Genomic DNA, 20968 nt, shown 5'->3' with positions numbered 1-20968 from the left:
AAAATGAAGAGAGTCACCATGGTGATAATTCTAGTTTCACTATTTCTCTTAAAATTTGACAATGATTTAATATCATCAAAGGAAATATTCTGACACTGTCTCATCGTTCCAATGTGCAATGATGGAAGATACAGAATGAAAATTCTTGCTCTGACAATACAAAACATGTTGGCTTGAAAAGCTGCAGGTTGACGTGCACAATTAAACAGCCAATGTGCAGCTTTTAAAGTAGATGAAATCAACTATATACATTGCGATAAACTGAGCTGGGATGAAAATGATTTAGAATGAAGCAGACGTTTCAGGTTTAAAGATATTTTCAGGGAATGAAGCAGTTATGTTGAAAGGATCTTCCATCACAAAGGGATGGAATATCCAATGGCACATCCAATGCAGTTTGTGTAGTCAGAAACCAGAAAGAAATGGCACAAAGGTAAAATATGATAATTTATATCAACACCCGACAAATGGAACAATTTTTAAGTAAATGACTTAGAAATATATTGGGTTGGTGCAGAATTATTGCAGCTTTTTTTCAACAAATTTTATTCAAGAAAAGCAATAACAATATTTAACAAGATTCTTTATGTGAGTTCATATGTTGAAGCATATTCTGTTGTGTCTGGGGAGAGTCATTCTCTTTTGGTGCCTTATAATTTAACAAACTCACTGGTAAAATTTCCACTTATTTCTTTTTTCAATACTATTGAAAAGGTTGCAAGATACAATGAAAATTTTAGAAAAATAAAAAAGAAATAAGTGGGAATTTTACCGGTGAGTGTGTTAAATTACAAGGCACCAAAAGAGAATGACTCTCCCCAGACACAACAGAATATTTACCAAAAACATCTTTAAATGATGGTCTGACCGTCTGCCAAGCAAATGGGAAGCAGTAATTGAAGTAGATGGTGAATATGCTCCGGAATAATCATTTAAAGATGTTTTTGTTACATGTTATTGGTGTTGCTGAATAAAATTTGTTGAAAAAAAGCCGCAATAATTATGCACCAACCCAATATATTACGAAGCCAGTCAGCCAATTTGGATAATTGTATTAAAAGACAGTGGCTATATTATTAATTACTTAAAATAATTAGAGCTGTGTCTTAAATGGGGAGGATTTCATTCAGTTTGTGCATCTGAACTGTGATCATCTAGAACAATCAAAATTAGTTGATCCATTATAACTTATTAATTAATCTACACTGAAAAATTAAGCTGATTCAGATAGGCAATGCTTACTTGTTAAACAACCATTGCCAAATTTCTAGAGATCTATCAGTGTAATAGAAAACTTAAGCTACAATTCAATAAGACATCAAGGAGTAGAGTCAAAAGGTTTTAATTAACAAACTGCCATTGCTGGTAGGAATACTATACGAGCATCTACAATTATGGACAGAAATTTATGAGATCTAAAGTTTAAATAGGAACAGAATGGTGAAAATAAAACAAGAACAAAAAAAAATCAAAACAATCAAATGCTGTCAGGTGAGTAGTGGTTGCTTCTTTAAAATAGTCAAAGAGTTTGGAATTGGTGAACTCTATAGTTGATGGTTATTTCTTGGATAAATAGAGTTAGATACAAATTTGAGAATTAAAAGTTAGTTATGTTGAATTGAAATTATGAAAAACGAAAGCAATTATCAATGCGTTTTGTTTGAAATTATCTTTTTATTTTCCATTTTTTCCTTCAGGAATGTGAAACCAGAATTAACAGACTTGAAACAGTCTTACAAAGTGGTACATTTCTTAGATAAGACCAAATGTATTTAAATATTGTTCTTGCAACAACATGGTTTACCTTTTCAAGTAATTATCACAGTTTAAATAATTAAATAATGGTATGAATAAATAATATCATATAAATCATGAAATTAAACTTACATTTTTCAAAGAATTAATTTAATGAACACAAATTTTAAGTCACAGCTAAAAACAGACAGAATACTACAAACAGTCAAACAAAGTACAAAAGATAACACTTCAATAATACTTAAAGATATACACCTTTGAAAGACATGATGCTGTAAGCTTTCGTCAAAGAGAAAATCTCTGAAGACATGTCATGTTAAAAACAATACATATTAGAATGGGGTCAACAGTGTCACAACAAGGTCATACAAGAACAACAGATATATTTAGCCCAACTTGGAATATAAGGACACAGATCGTGTCGTATAGCCAGCTGGAGACGATTCCCTTGTTTGAAAATATAAGGACACAGATCATGTCGTAAAGCCAGCTGGAGACGATGTCTCCTGGGGCTAAATTACAGCAACATTCGTCCTAAACCAGGACTGCTATGTTATGTTGGCAAACAATCTTTACTCCAACACAGAAGTTATTAACACTTTCTTTATAGGTTCGTTGGGGTTTTTTGGGATCTTTTTTTTTAAAGGGACAAAATACTGAGATGCAAATATAAGAATATATTCCCAAAAGATCTGTCTTAAACATAATTAATTGAACCTTCCATTGAAAACTTAATGAATTGAAGGTGTTTGTAAATTGGTTTAAGTAAACATTGTGTGTGTGTGTGTGTGTGTGTGTGTGTGTGTGTGTGTGTGTGTGTGTGTATACATAAGCTAGCCATACATACACATTTGTATATATAAATATTTCACAGCTTTTCAACCAGTTATTCCTTTTAATCCTTCACATTATGAAACACATATATAAACATTTTCAAAATGCATTCATGGTGTGTAATTTGCTCGAAGACGCCAATGAAAAGAACAATACCATTTTGTGAAAAAACCCCCCAAAAAACCCCCAGACTTTTTAAAACTGAAGTCACCCTTTAACATAAGCTTAAGAAAACAACATAACTGATGAGGGCCCGTTTGTCCCTAACAACTTCTTTGTGGTACAAAACTTGGCTTTAGTGTACATTTATTTGAGATGAGGCTGCTGTCTCAAAGACACATCAGTTAATATGAAATTTTGTAAAGCGTCAAAGTTGTCTGTGTTGCAGCTATACTCACTCTGAGGTAGTCTTTGGAGAACCATACCGGTATTCTTCAGCATCATAGAAGTCTTCATCTTCACTACTTGAATAGGAAATGTCAGGCACTTGTGTTACAGACACTTGATTAGAGCTGGCATCTGTTCTCTTCATATTTACAGGAGCATGGCTATCAGTAGGAATGTTGCTGCTATTTGAGTTGGATACAATGGAGCCTAAACGTGATGGTAAAATACATGTTAGAATGTCTCATCCATGAAATGACTGGTAGAAGATACGTTGGAGAATGAACATAGAAAACCTCAGTAAATATGTGTGTGAGTGTGTATCATCATCATTTAATGTCATACTGGCATGGGTTGGAAGGTCTGATTGGACTGGCAGATTGGAAGGCTGCACCAGACTCCAGTCTGACTTGGCATGGTTTTCTATGGCTGGATGCCCTTCCTAATGCCAACCACTCCAGGAGTGTAATGGGTGCTTTTATGTGCCACCAGCATGGGTGCCATTTGCATGACACTGGGGTGCGTTTACATGCATGTAAGAACTATAATATAAACCTGTGTTTATCCTTATTTTCCACACACAGATATATATATATATATATATATATATATATATATATATACACACACACAATTGTCACTTGTGCTTTTTGGTTTTTAAATTGCAAATAGCCACCTTAATAAATTTATATATATATATATATATATATATACATATATATATATATACATATATATATATATATATATATACATACATACAGTGTACATTTAAGAGGTACCATCAGAGGATACCTGGCACGCTAGAAGGAATAGCCAAAATCCAAACCACTATTAGGGATAAATTTCGAAGGGAATGAAAAATAAAACCATTTCCCATCTATCACTAGAGCATTAGTTTCATATTGAGAGTAGCACAAGAACGAAATGAGTTTACTCCTGCAGCGTAGAAGGATGGAGGACATGAGTGAGTGAAACGGTTGAGAGGCTGGTGTGGTGTTATGTGTGGTCACAGGATTTGGTGTGAAATATTTCAAATTTTACTCAGTAACAGATTTATTCAGTGAAATGGATGACCATAAAGAAATTTTTAAAAAAAGAAAGGAAACCTACAGAATTATTCTGAGAGTATTTTCCAGCAGGTGTAATTGAGTATAATAGCTGGAGGATGTTATGGAGAAAAAAAGAAAATTGGAGACAGGGTTTTCCATTGTAGAACTAGGAGAAAGAAGCACACATTATAAGGCACCTGAGTGTGTGTGTGTGTGTGTGTGTGTCTTCCTCTTGTCTTGACAAAATATATAAATATAGATGCATTATAAGCAACTCATAACTAGGAACTTCCATCTGCCTTGCTTAATCCATATCTACTTTGTCTATGTTCAATGTTTGCCAGTTTAACGCAAGTTCTTTGACCTCTTGCTAAAAGAACTTAATTATGGAGAATATATTTATCAAAGATATTCCTTGATTCTTCAAAGATGCAACTGGAAATGACTAACATCCTTTATAAAGGATATTCCTCGACGCTTCTTCTCTGAAGACAGAATAGCTGGCTTATATGGAAATCTTTGCTCAATGACTTACACAGCATCATCATTTAACATCAGTTTTCCATGCTGGCATGGGTTGGATAGCTTGACAAGAACTGACATGGCCAGGGACCGCATCAGACTGTCATTATTGAGATGGTGTTTGGAACATAAATTAACATAAAAAATTTGATAGGCTTTGACTTCGATCATTTTAAACAGGAAGTTTGTATAAAAGAATGGGTGACGGCATCAGACAGGTTGATATGTTGGTATCAAAAGTTGCTTCCCAGCCACTTGGTTCTGGGTTCAATCTCACTGTGTGGCACCTTGGGCAAATGTCTTCTAATATAGTTGCAGGCAAACCAAAGCCTTGTCAGTGGATTTGGTAGATAGAAACTGAAAGAAACTCATCATGTGTGTGTGTGTGTGTGTGTGTGTGTGTGTGTGTCTCCCACTGCTGCTTGACAACCGGTGTTGGTGTGTTTATGTCCCTGTAACTTAGTGGTTCGGCAAAACAGGCCAATAGAATAAGTACCAAGCTTAAAAAAAATAATAAGCCCTGGAGTCAATTCATTCAGCTAATAAATTCTTCAAGGCGGTGCCCCAGCATGGCCACAGTCTAATGACTGAAACCAAATAAGAAAATAAAAGATAAAAAATAAAAGAAACATTTCAATAAAAAAAAAAGAAACTATGTAAATAAAGTAAAAGATACATTGAAAAAAAATCAACAATTATTAATTAATGATGCAATTATAATGACTTCATGCGATTATGCTTACATATAAATATATATCAAAGAGAAGAAAAGAAAGAAAGAAAAGGGGAAAGAACTTGTTTTGTTGTCTCTGAATCGGGACTACAGAATTATTCAAATTAATACTGTGAAATATTTAGTCTAGCATTTTATTCGTTCAGTTAATTAGCAACTTCCTCCTTTCATTAAATTATTACTTGATCAGTAATGTTGCTAATAAACCGAACAGCTGTTCAGCATTTGATTTCCTGTGAATCATCCGTCTAACTGCAATACTGTGAATGGTGGCGGTGGTGGTCGTGGACATGAGAAAGACAGTCATATATGATTCAGCGTGATGTAACACTTCTATTTTACACTATCACTGAATATCAAGTTAACAGTAATAAAATCTTAGGAATGATTCTCCACTAGGTGGCTGAAGTAGGTTAGCAGCACTATTATAACAAATATAATAAGGAGTAGCTCTACTGTAGTCGAAATGGAAAAGGAGTAGCTCTCTCTTTCCTAATAAACATTATAGGTTAACAGTTTTGTAACTAGCATAGCGGGGGAGTAGCACTATTGTAACAGTGTAGGACAATAGATATATCCTAATAATCAGGGAAAGAATAGGAGATGTATCATAGTAGGGGAGTAGCTCTATTGTGACAATGATAGTTTGGGAGAATATGGAAGCAACAGACAGTATCTGAGGAACAAAATGAAACTTGAGCCAGGATTTTGTGAATTTCAAGCTTTTCTGTCTTTTATTACAACAAAGTGGTTGGCCTAGAAAGAGCCAGGCAAATGCTTACATGTTAATCCTTTAGCATCCAGATTAAACTGCCAAATATTTATTAACATTGTTTTGAATTACTCACACATTATCTCGTGGCTTTGAGATTTTGATGATGGGATTGTTTACATTCAAAATGACATTGTAGAATGGGTGTGAGAGGCTAGACCAGGCTGATAAGAACATAAAACATGTACAAATATCCTGGCCTGATGTGGCTAACTGTTAATGGGTTAATGTCCAAGATTAAATTCGTTTTCCAAGATGAATATATGTATATATGTGCATATAATTATTGTTTAAATGCCCACTTCTCCCTAAGGAAAACTATTTAAAACTAGGTATACTGAGCCACGCTCGGCTGACTCAGTTTACCAAAGACATTGTGCAGTGCCACCAATGCATTACAAACTTTTGGCCAGTTGTGTTATGACTCCCCTACTGTGAAAACAGAACTCAAAGTAACATTCTTTGTTTTCTCATCAACTGGCACAAAACCACCACCCTCTCTACTGCTCCCTTCTCCTAGCTGATGGGGTTTTGTCTTGCATGTTACTCAGCGACTCTCTTGGTGCTGGTGTCACGTAAAAAGTGACCCCTACACACTGTAGCGTAGTTGGCATTAGGAAGGGCTTCTGGCTAGAGAAACCATGCCAAAACAGACAATGGAGCCTAATGTACCCCACCCCCCTCCACCAGCCTTCCCAGCTCCTGACAAACTGCCCAAACCATACCAGCAAGGAAGATGGATGTTAAATGATGATGATGAAGATGAGGTTTTTTCTTTTATTATTTTCTTTTATTCGTTTCAGTCATTTGGCTGCGGCCATACAGGAGCACTACCTTTAGTCGAACAAATTGACCCCAGGACTTATTCTTTGTAAGCCTAGTACTTATTCTATCGATTCCTTTTGCCGAACCGCTAAGTTAAGGGGGCATAAACACACCAGCATCAGTTGTCAAGCAATGTTGGGGGGGGGGACAAACACAGACACACAAACATATGACAAGCTTCTTTCAGTTTCCGTCTACCAAATCCACTCACAAGGCTTTGGTCGGCCCGAGGCTAGAATAAAAGACACTTGCCCACGGTGCCGTGCAGTAGGACTGAACCCAGAACCATGTGGTTGGTAAGCAAGCTACTTACCACACAGCCACTCCTGCGCCTGTTTGAATGTTTAACACATTTGATACCAACCTGCCCACAACTGACCTTGGTCTTCTGATACAAACTTACTATCCTAAAATTATTTAAATTAAAAACTTTTCGTCAAAATTGCATGTTAATTTATGTCCCAAACACCAGTTAAATAACAACGGTCCAACATGATGTATATATATTTATATATATATATATATATATATATATAACCCATGCTAGCATGGAAAGCGGACGTTAAACGATGATGATGATGATGATGATGAGATATATATATATATATATATATATATATATATATATAGGTAAGCAGAATTAGAGGTTATAGTAACAGACTAAGGGATAAAAGTATCCGTATTTACTATCGGTGTCAATTACCTGTGCTGTTCCTGGGCCTGGGTATGCAGGCACACTATGCTCGTAGGGTACAGGTAATAAAAGAATAAACAAAAGTTTATCAGGAATCAAATTTAAATAATATGATCAACAAACAAATTGGACCACATTGGTTGATTATTTTTTAATACAAAACACTGACATAAAATTTCTATGTCATATATATATATATATATATATATATATATATATATATATATATATATATACACACATACACACACAGTTTGGATTCAGATAATAATAATAATAATCAAAGAAGCAGATACCTACTTGAACCAATATTAATATTCGGCATGGATTGACTAATGCACACGTCATTTTCTAATAACTGTGCCTCTGTTGCAGTTTCTACACTATTGTGCAAGGTAGTGTTATCCTCCTGCAAGGAATCTACAAGAGACAAAGACAGTTCTTGTGATAATTCAACATAGAATGGAATACTTCAAACAACAAGTAAAGGCTACATTCACGCCAACAGGGTTTCAAGTTTACACACTTCAGTTACCATCCTCAGATTGTAAACTGATTAAAACTAAGAAGTAATTAATCTCTGAAGCAGTTACAAATGCTTTAATTAGAAAGTTTTTATTGTGTGAAGTATAATTATTATTTTAATAAATATAATGTGTGGTAGCCAGGGCATTGAGGGTAGGCCCTTCTGTCATAAATAACAGAAGAGGGTCCCGCAAGTTTTTGCTAAACAACCTGCACAAATGATTTGTTTACAGTGATCAAATGTTTATACTGAACACGAGTTCAGTTGCTCCATCAAACTGTCATTTCCAGTACAGGGCACAGTGTGCCACACGTCAGATGTCGAAGTGATCGCAGTGCAATGTGAAACGAAACCTTTCACACAAAAATACAATACACTGCCCAGGACAAGAATTGAAACCCTGGTCTGGCAATCATGAATGCAACACACTAACTACTAGGCCATATGCCTTCCTTGGGTGCCAAGGGCACCATACAACTAACTGGCCTATATGGTCAAATCATTTTTAACTTGCCTTAGTTTAGTTAATTGGATAAAGAGGATAGCACAACAGTTTCAGTAAAAACAATGTAAACCATTGTTTATTGTTTACTAAAATGAAATAAACTAAATAATAATATTCACATTCAACAGATATTTGTCCTAATCTTGTTTGTTGTTAACACAACGTTTCAGCTGATACACCCTCCAGCCTTCATCAGGTGTCTTGGGGAAATTTCAAACCTGGGTTCTCATTCCTAAGGTATTTTTGTATGTTATTATTATTAAATTAAAATTACGACAAACGTAAATAAACAAGCAAAGCTTGCTTTTAGAAGCGTTGAGATGTCTTTTATAGAAAGTTAAAGAAGTGATGTTTAAATTCTCAATCGCAGAATAATGCTAATAATATAGCCTGAACAGGATAAACTACCCCTATTTTGCAGAGAAAAGTGTAGGGGGCTAGCTGTGTAGCCACCTACACTTTTCTCTGCAAAATAGGGGTAGCTTATCCTGTTCAGGCTATATTATTAGCATTATTCTGCGATTGAGAATTTAAACATCACTTCTTTAACGTTATTATTATTATTATTATTCAGGTCACTACATAGAATCGAACTCGGAATCTTGGGGTTGGTAGCCCACACTCTTAACCACTATGCCATACGCCCGTGTGCATAGTGGTAAAGAGCGCAGGCTACTAACCCCAAGACTCTGAGTTCGATTCCAGGTAGTGACCTGAATAATAATAATAACATCGAAAAATACCTTAGGAACGAGAACCCAGGTTCGAAATTTCCCCAAGACACCCGATGAAGGCTGGAGGGTATATCAGCTGAAACATTGTGTTGTCAACAACAAACAAGATAAAGACAAATATCCGTCAAATGTAAATAATTCCTCATTTTTTTTTCATATTGAACTGTAAATAATAATAGACCAAAAATAAAGAATAATTTTATAAAAACCAACCAAATCGCAAAGCAATGGAATAAAAGAGTCACTCGAGTCCTGAATTCATAGAATTAGCAAAAAACGGAAATAACAGATTCTGATTTATTCTTTTACTTGTTTGTCATTTTGACTGTGGCCATGCTGGAGTACTGCCTTTAGTCGAGCAAATTGACCCCAGGACTTATTCTTTGTAAGCCTAGTACCTATTCTATTGGTCTATTTTGCCGAACCGCTAAGTTACAGGAATGTGAGCACACCAGCATTGATTGTCAAGCGATGTTGTGGGGGGGGGGGACAAACACAGACACATAAACATATACATACACACACATATATATATATACATATATATGATGGGCTTCTTTCAGTTTCTGTCTACCAAATCCACTAACAAGGCTTTGGTCAGCCCAAGGCTATAGTAGAAGACACTTGCCCCAGGTGCCACGCAATGCGACTGAACCTGGAACCGTGTGGGTGGTAAGCAAGCTACTTACCACACAACCATTCCTGCGTCTATCACAGCCACTCAAATTATTATTATTATTATGGTTATGATTATAAAGGTGGGAAGCCAGCAGAATCGTTAGCACACTGGGCTAAATGCTTAATGGCATTTTGTCCGTCCTTACATTCTGAGTTCAAATTCTGCCGAGGTCAACTTTGCCTTTCATCCTTTCGGGGGGTCGATGAAATAAGTACCAGTTATGCACTGGGATCGATGTAATCAATTAATCCCCCACCCACCCCAAATTTCAGGCCTTGTGCCTATAGCAGAAAAGATTATTATTATTTTGTTCAAATATTAAAACGACAGTTCATTTACATTTGCAGTATGCATGAACAACAAAGTCACACCAGAACTATAATTAAGAATTGTAATTAAGATAACGATTTCAGAAAAGTATAATTTAAAACAATGTCAATTTATTTTACTTTGATAAGAAGTACCATCATTTCATAAAGACATGGGTTATATATTTATTGTGTGTAAAGGATTAAGAAGAAAGATTTAGAAGAGAACAACTGGTGAATGGTGGAGGGATTTAGGTGTAACATAATCCTTCCGGAGAGAAGAATGAATAGTGAAAACGATGGCCCCTGGAGATAATGGTATGGAAAGATGGCATACGTTACAAATGAGGTGTTATGTTGTGAAATGTGATATTGAATTATATGATAAGTAAAAAATAAAGTATAAAAGAACCAGCCACAAGATTAGGGCGAGTAAAATGTCAGTTTTTTTTTAGACAAAAAAATGAAAGTATACTCACTACTCACACCCATGAGAAAGGGAAGTTTAATTGTAAGAGATTAATTCTCACAACTTCAAAGCAGCATTTGACTCTTTCTATCCAAAGAGTATTTTTAAAGCTAATGCTTACATGCTATTCTTCATAGCTTTATCTGCATTGAGTTACATTGTTCCATAAAAGAATAAAATGGTTGTCCGTGTAAAAATATTGATCCGTAATTCTTTAAGCCTCTCATGATTGTATACATCTAACGACTTATACTTCAATTAAATATCAATATAACCAAGGCTTTCAGAAGACTTTTTAGTAAATATCTGTAACTTTAAATACACGTGTGCGTGTGTGCATGTGTATCATGCTGGTGTTGACAAACTGAAAGCTCGCGTTTCCATTCATTTTATCATGAGATTTTAATTTAAATATGAATACATTTGTATGAGCAGCCACAGGTGAGCTGATATCAACATGGTTAATTTCTACATATTATTATTGTTATTATTATTATTATTATTGAACCATTTACTGTCTATCACACAGTATTGTGTGTTAGTCTTACAGAAAGAAAGAAAAAAACGAACGATAGAGCCAAGAAGAATAAATAGGTAAGAGTGGAAAGGTTGTGAAAAACAGAATGAGAATAATAAAAATGAGAGTATAATACAAGGAAAACTAACCAAGCAACAAAGTACTATAGCCTGACACAGGTTCAGCTTTACTGACAATTAGAGTGAACTACTTTTACAAGTCCTGTACATAGTAGTAACCAACACACTATTAATACGACAAAAAAACAATGACAAAAGGCCATCTCTAACTCTATATAGAACAGGAAAATATTGTGATTCAGATATTCATTTTTATCCTTTAACCATCTTCATACCAACACAGCAGAGACTGCCCCTAATTCTATGATACAAATCCCACCCCTTTTTTTTTTCTGTTTTTCAAGTGATCTAAATCAAAATTTCATGTTAATATAATGCGACAGGGCTGAGAGGCAGCAACATGGCAGGACTGTTACCCTACAGGTAACATGCATAGCGGTATCTCATTCATTCTGGGTTCAAATTCTATTGAGGTCGACTTTGCCTTTCATCCTTTTGTGGGGTTGATGAAATGAGTACCAGTTGACTACTGGAGTCAGTGAAATTGACTTAGCCCACCCCCAAATTGCTGGCCTGGTGCCAAAATTTGAAATTAATAAATGTTAGAAGGCAAGGTGGACAAAATGCCTGGCAGTATTTCTGCCAGCTTTGCTACATTCTGAGTTCAAAATCTGCCCAGGTCAACTTTGCTTTTCATCCTTCAGGGGTCAACAAAATAAAGTACTAGTCGACCTCAATAGAATTTGAACCCAGAATGAATGAGATACCGCTATGCATGTTACCTGTAGGGTAACAGTCCTGCCATGTTGCTGCCTCTCAGCCCTGTCGCATTATATTAACATGAAATTTTGATTTAGATCACTTGAAAAACAGAAAAAAAAAAGGGGTGGGATTTGTATCATAGAATTAGGGGCAGTCTCCTTCCAAACACCAACTTAATTCTTATTTTCCAAATTAAATGAAACAAAGGCAGAGTATTTCATCAGACAACAAATGGGTTAAAGTGACCTACATCCTCCCCCCCCCCCCCCGCACCGCCAACACTCCACTTCTTTGTCAGCTGGGTTAAGTTTAATGGCAATGAACGGATGGACTGTTTACCAGTTAATTTTCTCTGGAAAAAAACAAAAAAACTGGTGAGTAGCTTAGACATGGGGGGGGGGGGGGGCATGGCTCATATCAAGTTTGAATATGAAGAGAAAAACGAATTCTGTATCAAGATTTCGCACTAAATTAGGGGAATAACTTTTATATGAATAAAGACATTATATTCTTTTATTTGTTTCAGTCATTTTACTGTGGCCATGCTGGAGCACCGCCTTTAGTTGAACAAATGGACCCTAGAACTTATTCTTTGTAAGCCTAGTACTTATTCCATCGTTCTCTTTTGCCGAACCGCTAGGTTATGGGGACGTAGACACACCAGCATCCGTTGTCAAGCAATGGTGGGGGACAAACACAGACACGCAAACATACACACACACACATATACACAACGGGCTTCTTTTCAGTTTCCATCTACCAAATCCACTCAAGGTTTTGGTCGGCCCACTTGCCCAAGGTGCCACGCAGTGGGACTGAACCCGGAACCCTGTGGTTGGTGAGCAAGCTACTTACCACACAGCCACTCCTGCGCCTATATACATGAAACAGAAACCCAAATCGGTTCCTGGAGAAAGGTGAACTTAGTGGCACTTCGCCTCAGCAGATACTAACAACCATCGAAGGAAGTCAGTTCATTCAGGTTAATAAAGTTTACATAACTGAAACTGAATATCACCAGACCAGCTTAAAGACAGAAATAAACAAAGAAAACTGCAGAAAAGAAAAACACATGTACTTTATTTATTGGGTCGTTACAAATAACAAAGCTTTCTAAAGGGAAAATGGTCTGGTTTATATTATGTGGGTTGGTTAAGTGGATGATTTTGTTTTTGAATGTGATCACGGACTATTACGTGTGATTGTTGTCACCTGATAAAATATTTTGAAATATGACAAACCAATGAGAGAGAGAGAGAGAGAGAGAGAGAGAGAGAGAGAGAGAGAGAGAGAGAGAAAGAGAGAGAGAGAGAGAGAGAGAGAGAGAGAGAGAGAGAGAGAGAGAGATAGAGAGAGAGAAAGACCTTTAACACAGTGAGTGAGGCAGCTAGAAAGAGTAGCCAAATTGCTCAAATACCATACCCAATTGTCTTGCACCAAGAAAGTAAAAAAAAAAAAGGGCAATTTGAACAATGTGGTCGTGTGTTTCCGACATGTAGAGGAGAGAAAAAAGGAGAGGATTATGACTGGACTGTCTTTGATTTGTGAAGATCGTAAGGCACAAGTGTAGCAGTGCGGTAAGAGGTTTGCTTCCCAACCACATGGCTCCAAGTTCAATACCGCTGTGTGGCACCTTGGACAAGTGTCTTCTACTATAGCCTTGGGCCGACCAAAGCCTTGTCAGTGGATTTGGTAGACGGAAACTGAAGGCCCACTATGTGTGTGTGTGTCTGTGTTTGTCCCACCACCATCACCTGACAACTGGTGTTGGTTTGTTTATGTCAATGTAATCTTGCAGTTCAGTAAAAGTGCCTGATAAAATAAGTAGCATACTTAAACAAAAAAAAAAGTACTGGGGTCGATTCATTCGACTAAAAATTCTTCAAAGTGGTGCCCCAGCATGGCCACAGTCTAATGACTGAAACGAGGTAAAACATGAAAGGCAGAAGAGCAAAGTCTTCCAGGGACCATTACAGTATATTCTGCAATACGGCTCCATCTTTTATTTGAAATATTTATATAACTGAAAATATAGAGAAATTATTATTTAAATATTATTATCTAAAATATTATTATTATTTAAATATTATTAAAACTTTTTCTGTTCTAAAATCTCTTCGCAACTTCAAAAGAGAAAAAATGTGTCTGTATTTAGAGACCCTGTAGTCTTTCCATGTTACTAATTTGGGATGAAGACCAGGTTTAAAACTAAAAATACATAAATACATAGAAGCCGAGATATTGACAAAAATAAGATAAGATGAACGTGTGTGTGTGTGTGTTTCATTGATCTTTGGCAGAGGAAACACTTGTACTCATATACGATTTTGCTTATTAACGATTTATGATACTTATTAGCTTGTTATGTTTACTTTGGAACAATAAAGCTCCTCACAATGTAACCTTGTGGGCATCGGTGCCATTTTCCTCTTCTCCGAACTTTCTGTCTTTCCGATGAAGGGCTCCGCCCAAAACGTCATACTTTCTCTCCTTCCTTTCCCGAGCGTCCAATAACACTATCCGTATCACGTCCTCACTTTGTTGTTTTTTTGTTATTGTTTTTTGTGTTTTTTTGAACCTGTATATATATATATATATATATATATATATATATATATATTTATATATATATATATATATATATATATCTACATAAACACATGTGTATGTTTGCATACACACACACACACCCATTAAAATGTTTCTATGCAATTGCACTGCCAAAGTAGAGGTCTGTATTGCAAGCCTGACAACAATCTTCTAATTGTACTCCTTGCAGTCCACTTTCTGAGGCAGCTCTTTATACCTCACCGAATGCCTTTCTTGATGCCAAAACATCCCTTTCAATCTCCTCCTCTTACAAAACACCTCTCCCACCACTCCCACAAACACAGATTAAAGTAATGACAGATAAGAAATCAAAGTACATCCTTTCTCCACGACAAGGAAGAATGAACATCTATAACATTACCAAGGTTGCTATTCGCAATTTAGTACAGTTGTCAAAATAACTCTTAGCCAAGTGACAGCACACTTCAGTGACAACTGTACCTGTTGCCTATTGGTTCGAAATTGCAAATAACCACCTTTATATCTATAAAACAACTCAAAATGTCTGTGTGTGTGTGTGTGTGTGTATGCTTTTTATGCATTTCCACATTTTTCATCCAATTTTGATGAAATTTGTTTTATAAATGGCAAATTTACCCAGGCAGGTCACTGCATGCATTACCGATGCCTAGAGAATACCCACTTCTAAGAGAAAAATCGATAAAACTGAAAGGGACCCTCCCCCACTCTTTCACAAAAGAAAGGCAAAAGTATGCATGCAAGAAAAGTTTTTACAGGAATGTCCGATTTTTAGAATTTTGGTCTCAAAAGGACATCATGCGACATTTCAGACAAATATTTTAGCACTGCCTTGGGGGCCTCTGATTCCCAAGAAAATTGTGAAAAACTTCTTTTTAAAAAAATTGGTTTTTCGCATATTTGCAAAGTTACACGGTAGAAAAACTTTGTACTGGAAAGTCCAATTTCTCTTGGTTTTTACAGCTAAAAGACCACCATGTAATGGTGGTTCTATCAAGTATCTGTTGTATGTCCAAAGCATCTCTGTGCAACAAAAAACAGTGGAAAAAAAAAAATAATCGATTTCTTTCCCCTTTAAATCTTCAAAAACTTCTCCCTGCTTTGGTGGATTCCGTTCAAACTTGACCCACAATTACTCATCCCAAGGATGATGTTAGGAGACTCCGATTTGCACAGAATTCATCCGTGTATGACCAACAATTGTGAAAAACTGAGTAGAAAGTCAGTTTTTTGCCCTTAAATCCCTCACTTTTGAATGAATTCGTCCATAATCTCACATGAACATTACAGATGACTCTAATAATGGTTTATAAACTATCTTTGGTTAATATTCTTTATTTAACTTGTGACAGATCTACAAAATACTGTGAAACAGTACCGTTTCACATTTTTTGCAGAGTTACACCCAAGAAAGCTGTTTCAAGGAATGTCCAATTTCTTTTGCTTTTTGTTGCAAAGAACTGCTATGTCATATCATTTCTGGAAATTATTTCTTCTTTGTCCCTGTGCATCTGGGTTCTACAGAACACTGCAAAACATGGACACTCCTCCCCCTCCAACAACTTCACCTTTTTGCAGAGGGCTAGGTCTAGGTCAACCTTCCACTCCCACTTATTCCTTCGAGTGCAAAAATGACTAATGGCACTTAGTCCCCCCTCCCGTTCACACCAATCCCCCCATAATTAGACGATATCCTCTCAACACCAATCTAATAGGATAAAATGCCTGTGATGGCAAGACATTGTGGCGATTTATAAACATTTCCCTCCACAACCATTACCCGAATTACGAGCACTTCCTCCGGCGTTTGGTTGTTCAACTAATAAATGCCACTTCTTCCTCAATGTCAATATTTGCAACTTAATGCAAAAAATACTCAAAGAGATGGACATCGGAAAAAAATGGTAGAACCTATTAAGACCATTGCTGAATATTTAATACCCGAGCAACACCGGGTACGCCTGCAAGTAATTCATAATTCTCACTTCACCATTTTCGAAATCAGTTGTTCTGTAACCTTAAGCATTGGAGTAATGGAGATTGATTAAATCTGATATCAGTGTTGATATGATTCCACCTTGCTTGTCCTAGGGAGAGAGCCTGTCTCCCTTGTTAGCCATTAGGAAAGTGCTCTCACATGGCTAAGAGCTATTTTTGACTCTTATTTCTAGCAATGCTGGTGCCTACTAGCACCTTTCATCACTTTAGTGACAACTGTAATTGTTTTATATCTGTGTGTATATATATATGTGTGGAGGTATGTGGCTAAGTGGCTAGGGGTGCTGGACTCATGATTGTAAGATTGTGGTTTCAATTCCTTGACCAGGCAACGTGTTGTGTTCTTCGTTTCATGTTGCTCCAGTCTGCTCAACTGGCAAAAAATGAGTTTGAATCTGTGATGGACAGGCATCCCATCCAGGTGTGGGAATTTATATGTCATGCAAATTGGGAAACTGGCCCTTAAGTGTTGGCATGATTTGGGAAGGAACCTACTTTAATATATATATATATATATATATATATTTATTTTTTCTTTTATTTGTTTCATCATATATATATATATATATATATATATTCTTTTCTTTGTTTTCAGTCATTTGACTGCGGCCATGCTGGAGCACCGGTCTCTTATTGAACTGCTAAGTTATGGGGACATAAGCACACCAACATTGGTTGTCAAGTGTTGGTGGGAGTACAAACACACACACACAAATATACATATTTATCTATGTATATGTACGATGAACTTCATTCAGTTTCCGTCAACCAAATCTACTCACAAGGTTTTTGGTCAGCCTAATGCTAATAGTAGAAGACATTTGCCCAAGGTGCCATGCAGTGGGACTGAACCTGGAACCATGTGATCGGGAGGCAAAGTGCTTCCCACACACCCATGCGCACGTGTGTGTGTGTGGTGTGTCTGTGTGTGTGTGTGTGTGTCTGTGTGTGTGTGTGTGTGTGTGCGTGTATCATCTTATAAATAAGTGAGAGAGTGTGGGTGTTAAATAGTACATTTAATACCACCACATGAAAAAATTGACAATAAAATGGTAATCTAATACAGCAGACACTGAGGAATTACTGCCATGTCTGCAGTCTGCTGACCTTACACTTTGTATCACATATCTTCACTAAAGTTTGTTTCTGTAGTTCTGCAGACATTACTGGTTGTTGCGTTGCTATGGCCAAATAGAAACGTGACAAATGTGGTTAGCCAAGTATTTCCTCTTATAATAAAAACATTGTCTGTCCCCCTCTCTCATACCCTAACCTCTTGCCTGGCACCACAACCACTTCCATCAGCTCCACTCCCTCTCTCTCTCTCTCTCAGCTAAGTGGTCTTTGTCTTACTGGTGCCATGCAAGAAGCATCCAGTACAGTGGTAGGAAATGCAATTTTAGCTGTAAAAACCATGCAAAAATGGATAACTGGTGCCTGGTGCAGCACTCTGGCTCACCAGCTCCCGTTAAAACCATCCAACCCATGCCAGCATGGAAAGCAGATGTTAAGTGATGATGATGTGGAGTAAAGGAGCTGTACGAAGAAGGGCCAATTACTTAATGTGGATGGAACCTGTGGAAGTGGGAGACTCGGGAAAATGTGGGGCAAAAGCAGTGATAGTTGAGCTCAGGGTTTCAAGCCTCATGGAGGAGACGACAAAGGACCAAGATAAGTGGCAAATATGTGGTGCTTGAGAAGAGCCACATTACGATGAAACTGAAGTTCTGGATGCATAATGTGTGTATACACACATGATACCCCTCGCCCAGTTTGTCCTTCCATATCCCCCCCCCCCCATCCATCTTTCTATCATTCATCTCTTCATTACTTTGGTTACTGCATTATTCTACAGCTGTCATTTAAAGCAGAACTACATTTTTCAGTCTTACCACTTACCTCTCTCTCGCTCTCTTCACCAATAGACTTTCTTTTGACGCTCAGCCTTTCTTCTCGACATTATTCCTTCCCATTCATAGTTTCCTTTGACTACTCTTTCTGTGCTACCAGTCTCCTCTTTCTCTCCCTGCAACCTCTTCCTTTTCACACCTACATCTCATAACTAACCCTCAACCTCCTCCTCACCTTTCTTTGCCTGTCACTGCATTCCCTCCTGGTTGCACCCCCCCCCCGTCACAAGAAAACTCTCACCCCCATCCCTCTACTCTGCCCAACACCTTCCTGTCTCTCATCCTTTCCCTATCTACTGTATTATTATCACTATTACTCTGCTGCTCTTCCTATTTTCTGTATTGCCAGTCATAGCTTCCTCTCCCCTGAGCCACTTCTATGACATCCATCACCTCCCACAAGCTTACATTTACCATTGCCAACTCCTCCATTACATTCACCCCCACATCCCATACTCTTTTCTATTCACCTTCTTGTACCTGCAGGGTATACAATATTATCTTTAACTCTCTTTCCAGCTTTATCCCCCATTATTCCCCACCTCCCAACCTCATAATGTGGGCTAGGCATGTAATTTCTTAAGTAACAAAAAAATCTGTTTCAGCTCCTTCAATAACACTTTACCCAGTCAACACTTTGTATAAAACAACCTCCCTCTCAACTATACTCCAAACTAGTTAAGAGCAATTCTTTCAGCCTTGAAAGTTACAGGGCAACCTCACTAATGGTGGTGCCACAAAAAAAAAAAAAACAAAAAAAAAAACACCCAGAACACTCTGTAAAGTGGGTCACATTTAGAAGAGCATTTAATCGTAGAAAGTAAGTCAAAGTAGACATTAAGAGCACAAAGCAGTCCCCTGAACCCTGTCAAATTGCCCTTTGTATGCTAGCATGGGGAAAAATGGATCTTAAATGATAAAACACACACACACACATGGTTTCTTTTATTTTCTACCTACCAAATACACTTACAAGGCATTGGTTGACTCAGGACTATGATATTGTCCAAGGTGCCATGTGGGAGGAGTGAACCTGAAATCATGTGGTTATGAAGGAAAGTTCTTAGTGACACGCCCATTGTTTATTTAATCTCTCTGAGATGAAATACCTTTTGTCCCCTCTGAAATATCACAGCTGTTTTATTGCCTCCTTTAAATCGAAGTCTGTTTGTTAAAAGCCCATCAGTTTTTCTCTGTTGATATGAAACTAGAGCTGGGGTTTCATAGGACACAGTTTTGGTTAATTATATTTGGGTCCATTAGGAGTGACATTCGGCTTTAGAAACCAAACGATGGCAGAACAGACACTGGAGCACAATGCAGCTCTCAGATCTATTGGATCCCATCAAACTGTCCAACCCATGCCAGCATGGAAAAATGGTCATCAAGTAATAACAATGATGATGAATGGTTAAGGTAGGTGGTCTCAGAAGTTGTCCTGAGTGGGGCATTGTCCAAAATGTCAAAATCACATGACTCAAAAAAGCATTAATAGAACCATTTCCGGTCTCCTGGCAAATATTCTAAAATCCAAATTTAACACACAATTCTTTCAGCAATTCCATTTGATTCTGGATGGTATGAAGACGGTCATATAGATTTATAGCTGACCTGATGTCATGTAAAGGGGTAAAGATCCCTTTCGGTCTTGAATGATCATGGAATTGCACCTAGCCCCTTTCCCCAAACTTTCAGGCCTTGTGCCTATAGTAGAAAGGATTATTATTATTATTATTATTATTATTTGATGAAAAATCAGCTGCCAGTAGACTAAGGAAACACTTGTTTGTTGATCATGATTGCTTGCTTGAAGAACCCTGAGGAGAACTCTTGCAGTTCCAAGCAATGCTGATTTTTGTAGGTGGTCTACCTTTACATTTGTACCAATCTTTTTGAGCCAAATTGGTCGTTGAGTGCTGATACTTCCGAGAGCACCAATTACTTCTGGTATCATTATTACATTGGATAAACTGCTAATTATTATTATTGTTATTTTCTGTATTTGTTAATTGTAATTACCAGAGACCACCCTGGGTATTGACTCAGCAAATATCAAAAAACAGTCCTAAATTGACCTAAATGTAAGCCATAGGCACATGTGATCTGTTTGCTCCATTCCTTAAGGTTATATGTGAGATAATCCTGATTTTATGTTAACACATGTCAGACCCCTTCTTCCAAGTGGTACCAAATCTTCACAGAACCTTGTGCTTCTTTACATTAAATAAAATGGCCAATCTTTTATATTGAACTAGAAGCTAACTTGAATATATTCAATCACAAATAAACACATAAAAGTGTATGCAATAATATTAGTAGA

General features: G+C 37.0%; 1 protein-coding gene across 1 annotated transcript in view; it reads right to left on the bottom strand.

Moving 5' to 3' along the window:
• LOC106876619 (oxysterol-binding protein-related protein 9) overlaps positions 1-20968 on the bottom strand; it is a 115893-nt gene that overhangs the window by 16886 nt on the left and 78039 nt on the right. Inside the window, exons 8-10 of the mRNA XM_089356889.1 lie at positions 10803-10840; positions 7872-7991; positions 2988-3183 (exon numbers count right to left, since the gene is read on the bottom strand). Of these exons, the coding sequence (XP_089213015.1) occupies positions 2988-3183; positions 7872-7991; positions 10803-10840 (354 nt within the window). The remainder of the gene's footprint in view (positions 1-2987; positions 3184-7871; positions 7992-10802; positions 10841-20968) is intronic.

The sequence above is a fragment of the Octopus bimaculoides genome, chromosome 8 (genome assembly GCF_046866305.1).
Source record: "Octopus bimaculoides isolate indiv1 chromosome 8, ASM4686630v1, whole genome shotgun sequence".
NCBI classification, from domain to species: Eukaryota; Metazoa; Mollusca; class Cephalopoda; order Octopoda; family Octopodidae; genus Octopus; species Octopus bimaculoides.
Note: the sequence above shows the minus strand (reverse complement) of the source record. Positions and strands in the feature narration are given on the sequence as shown.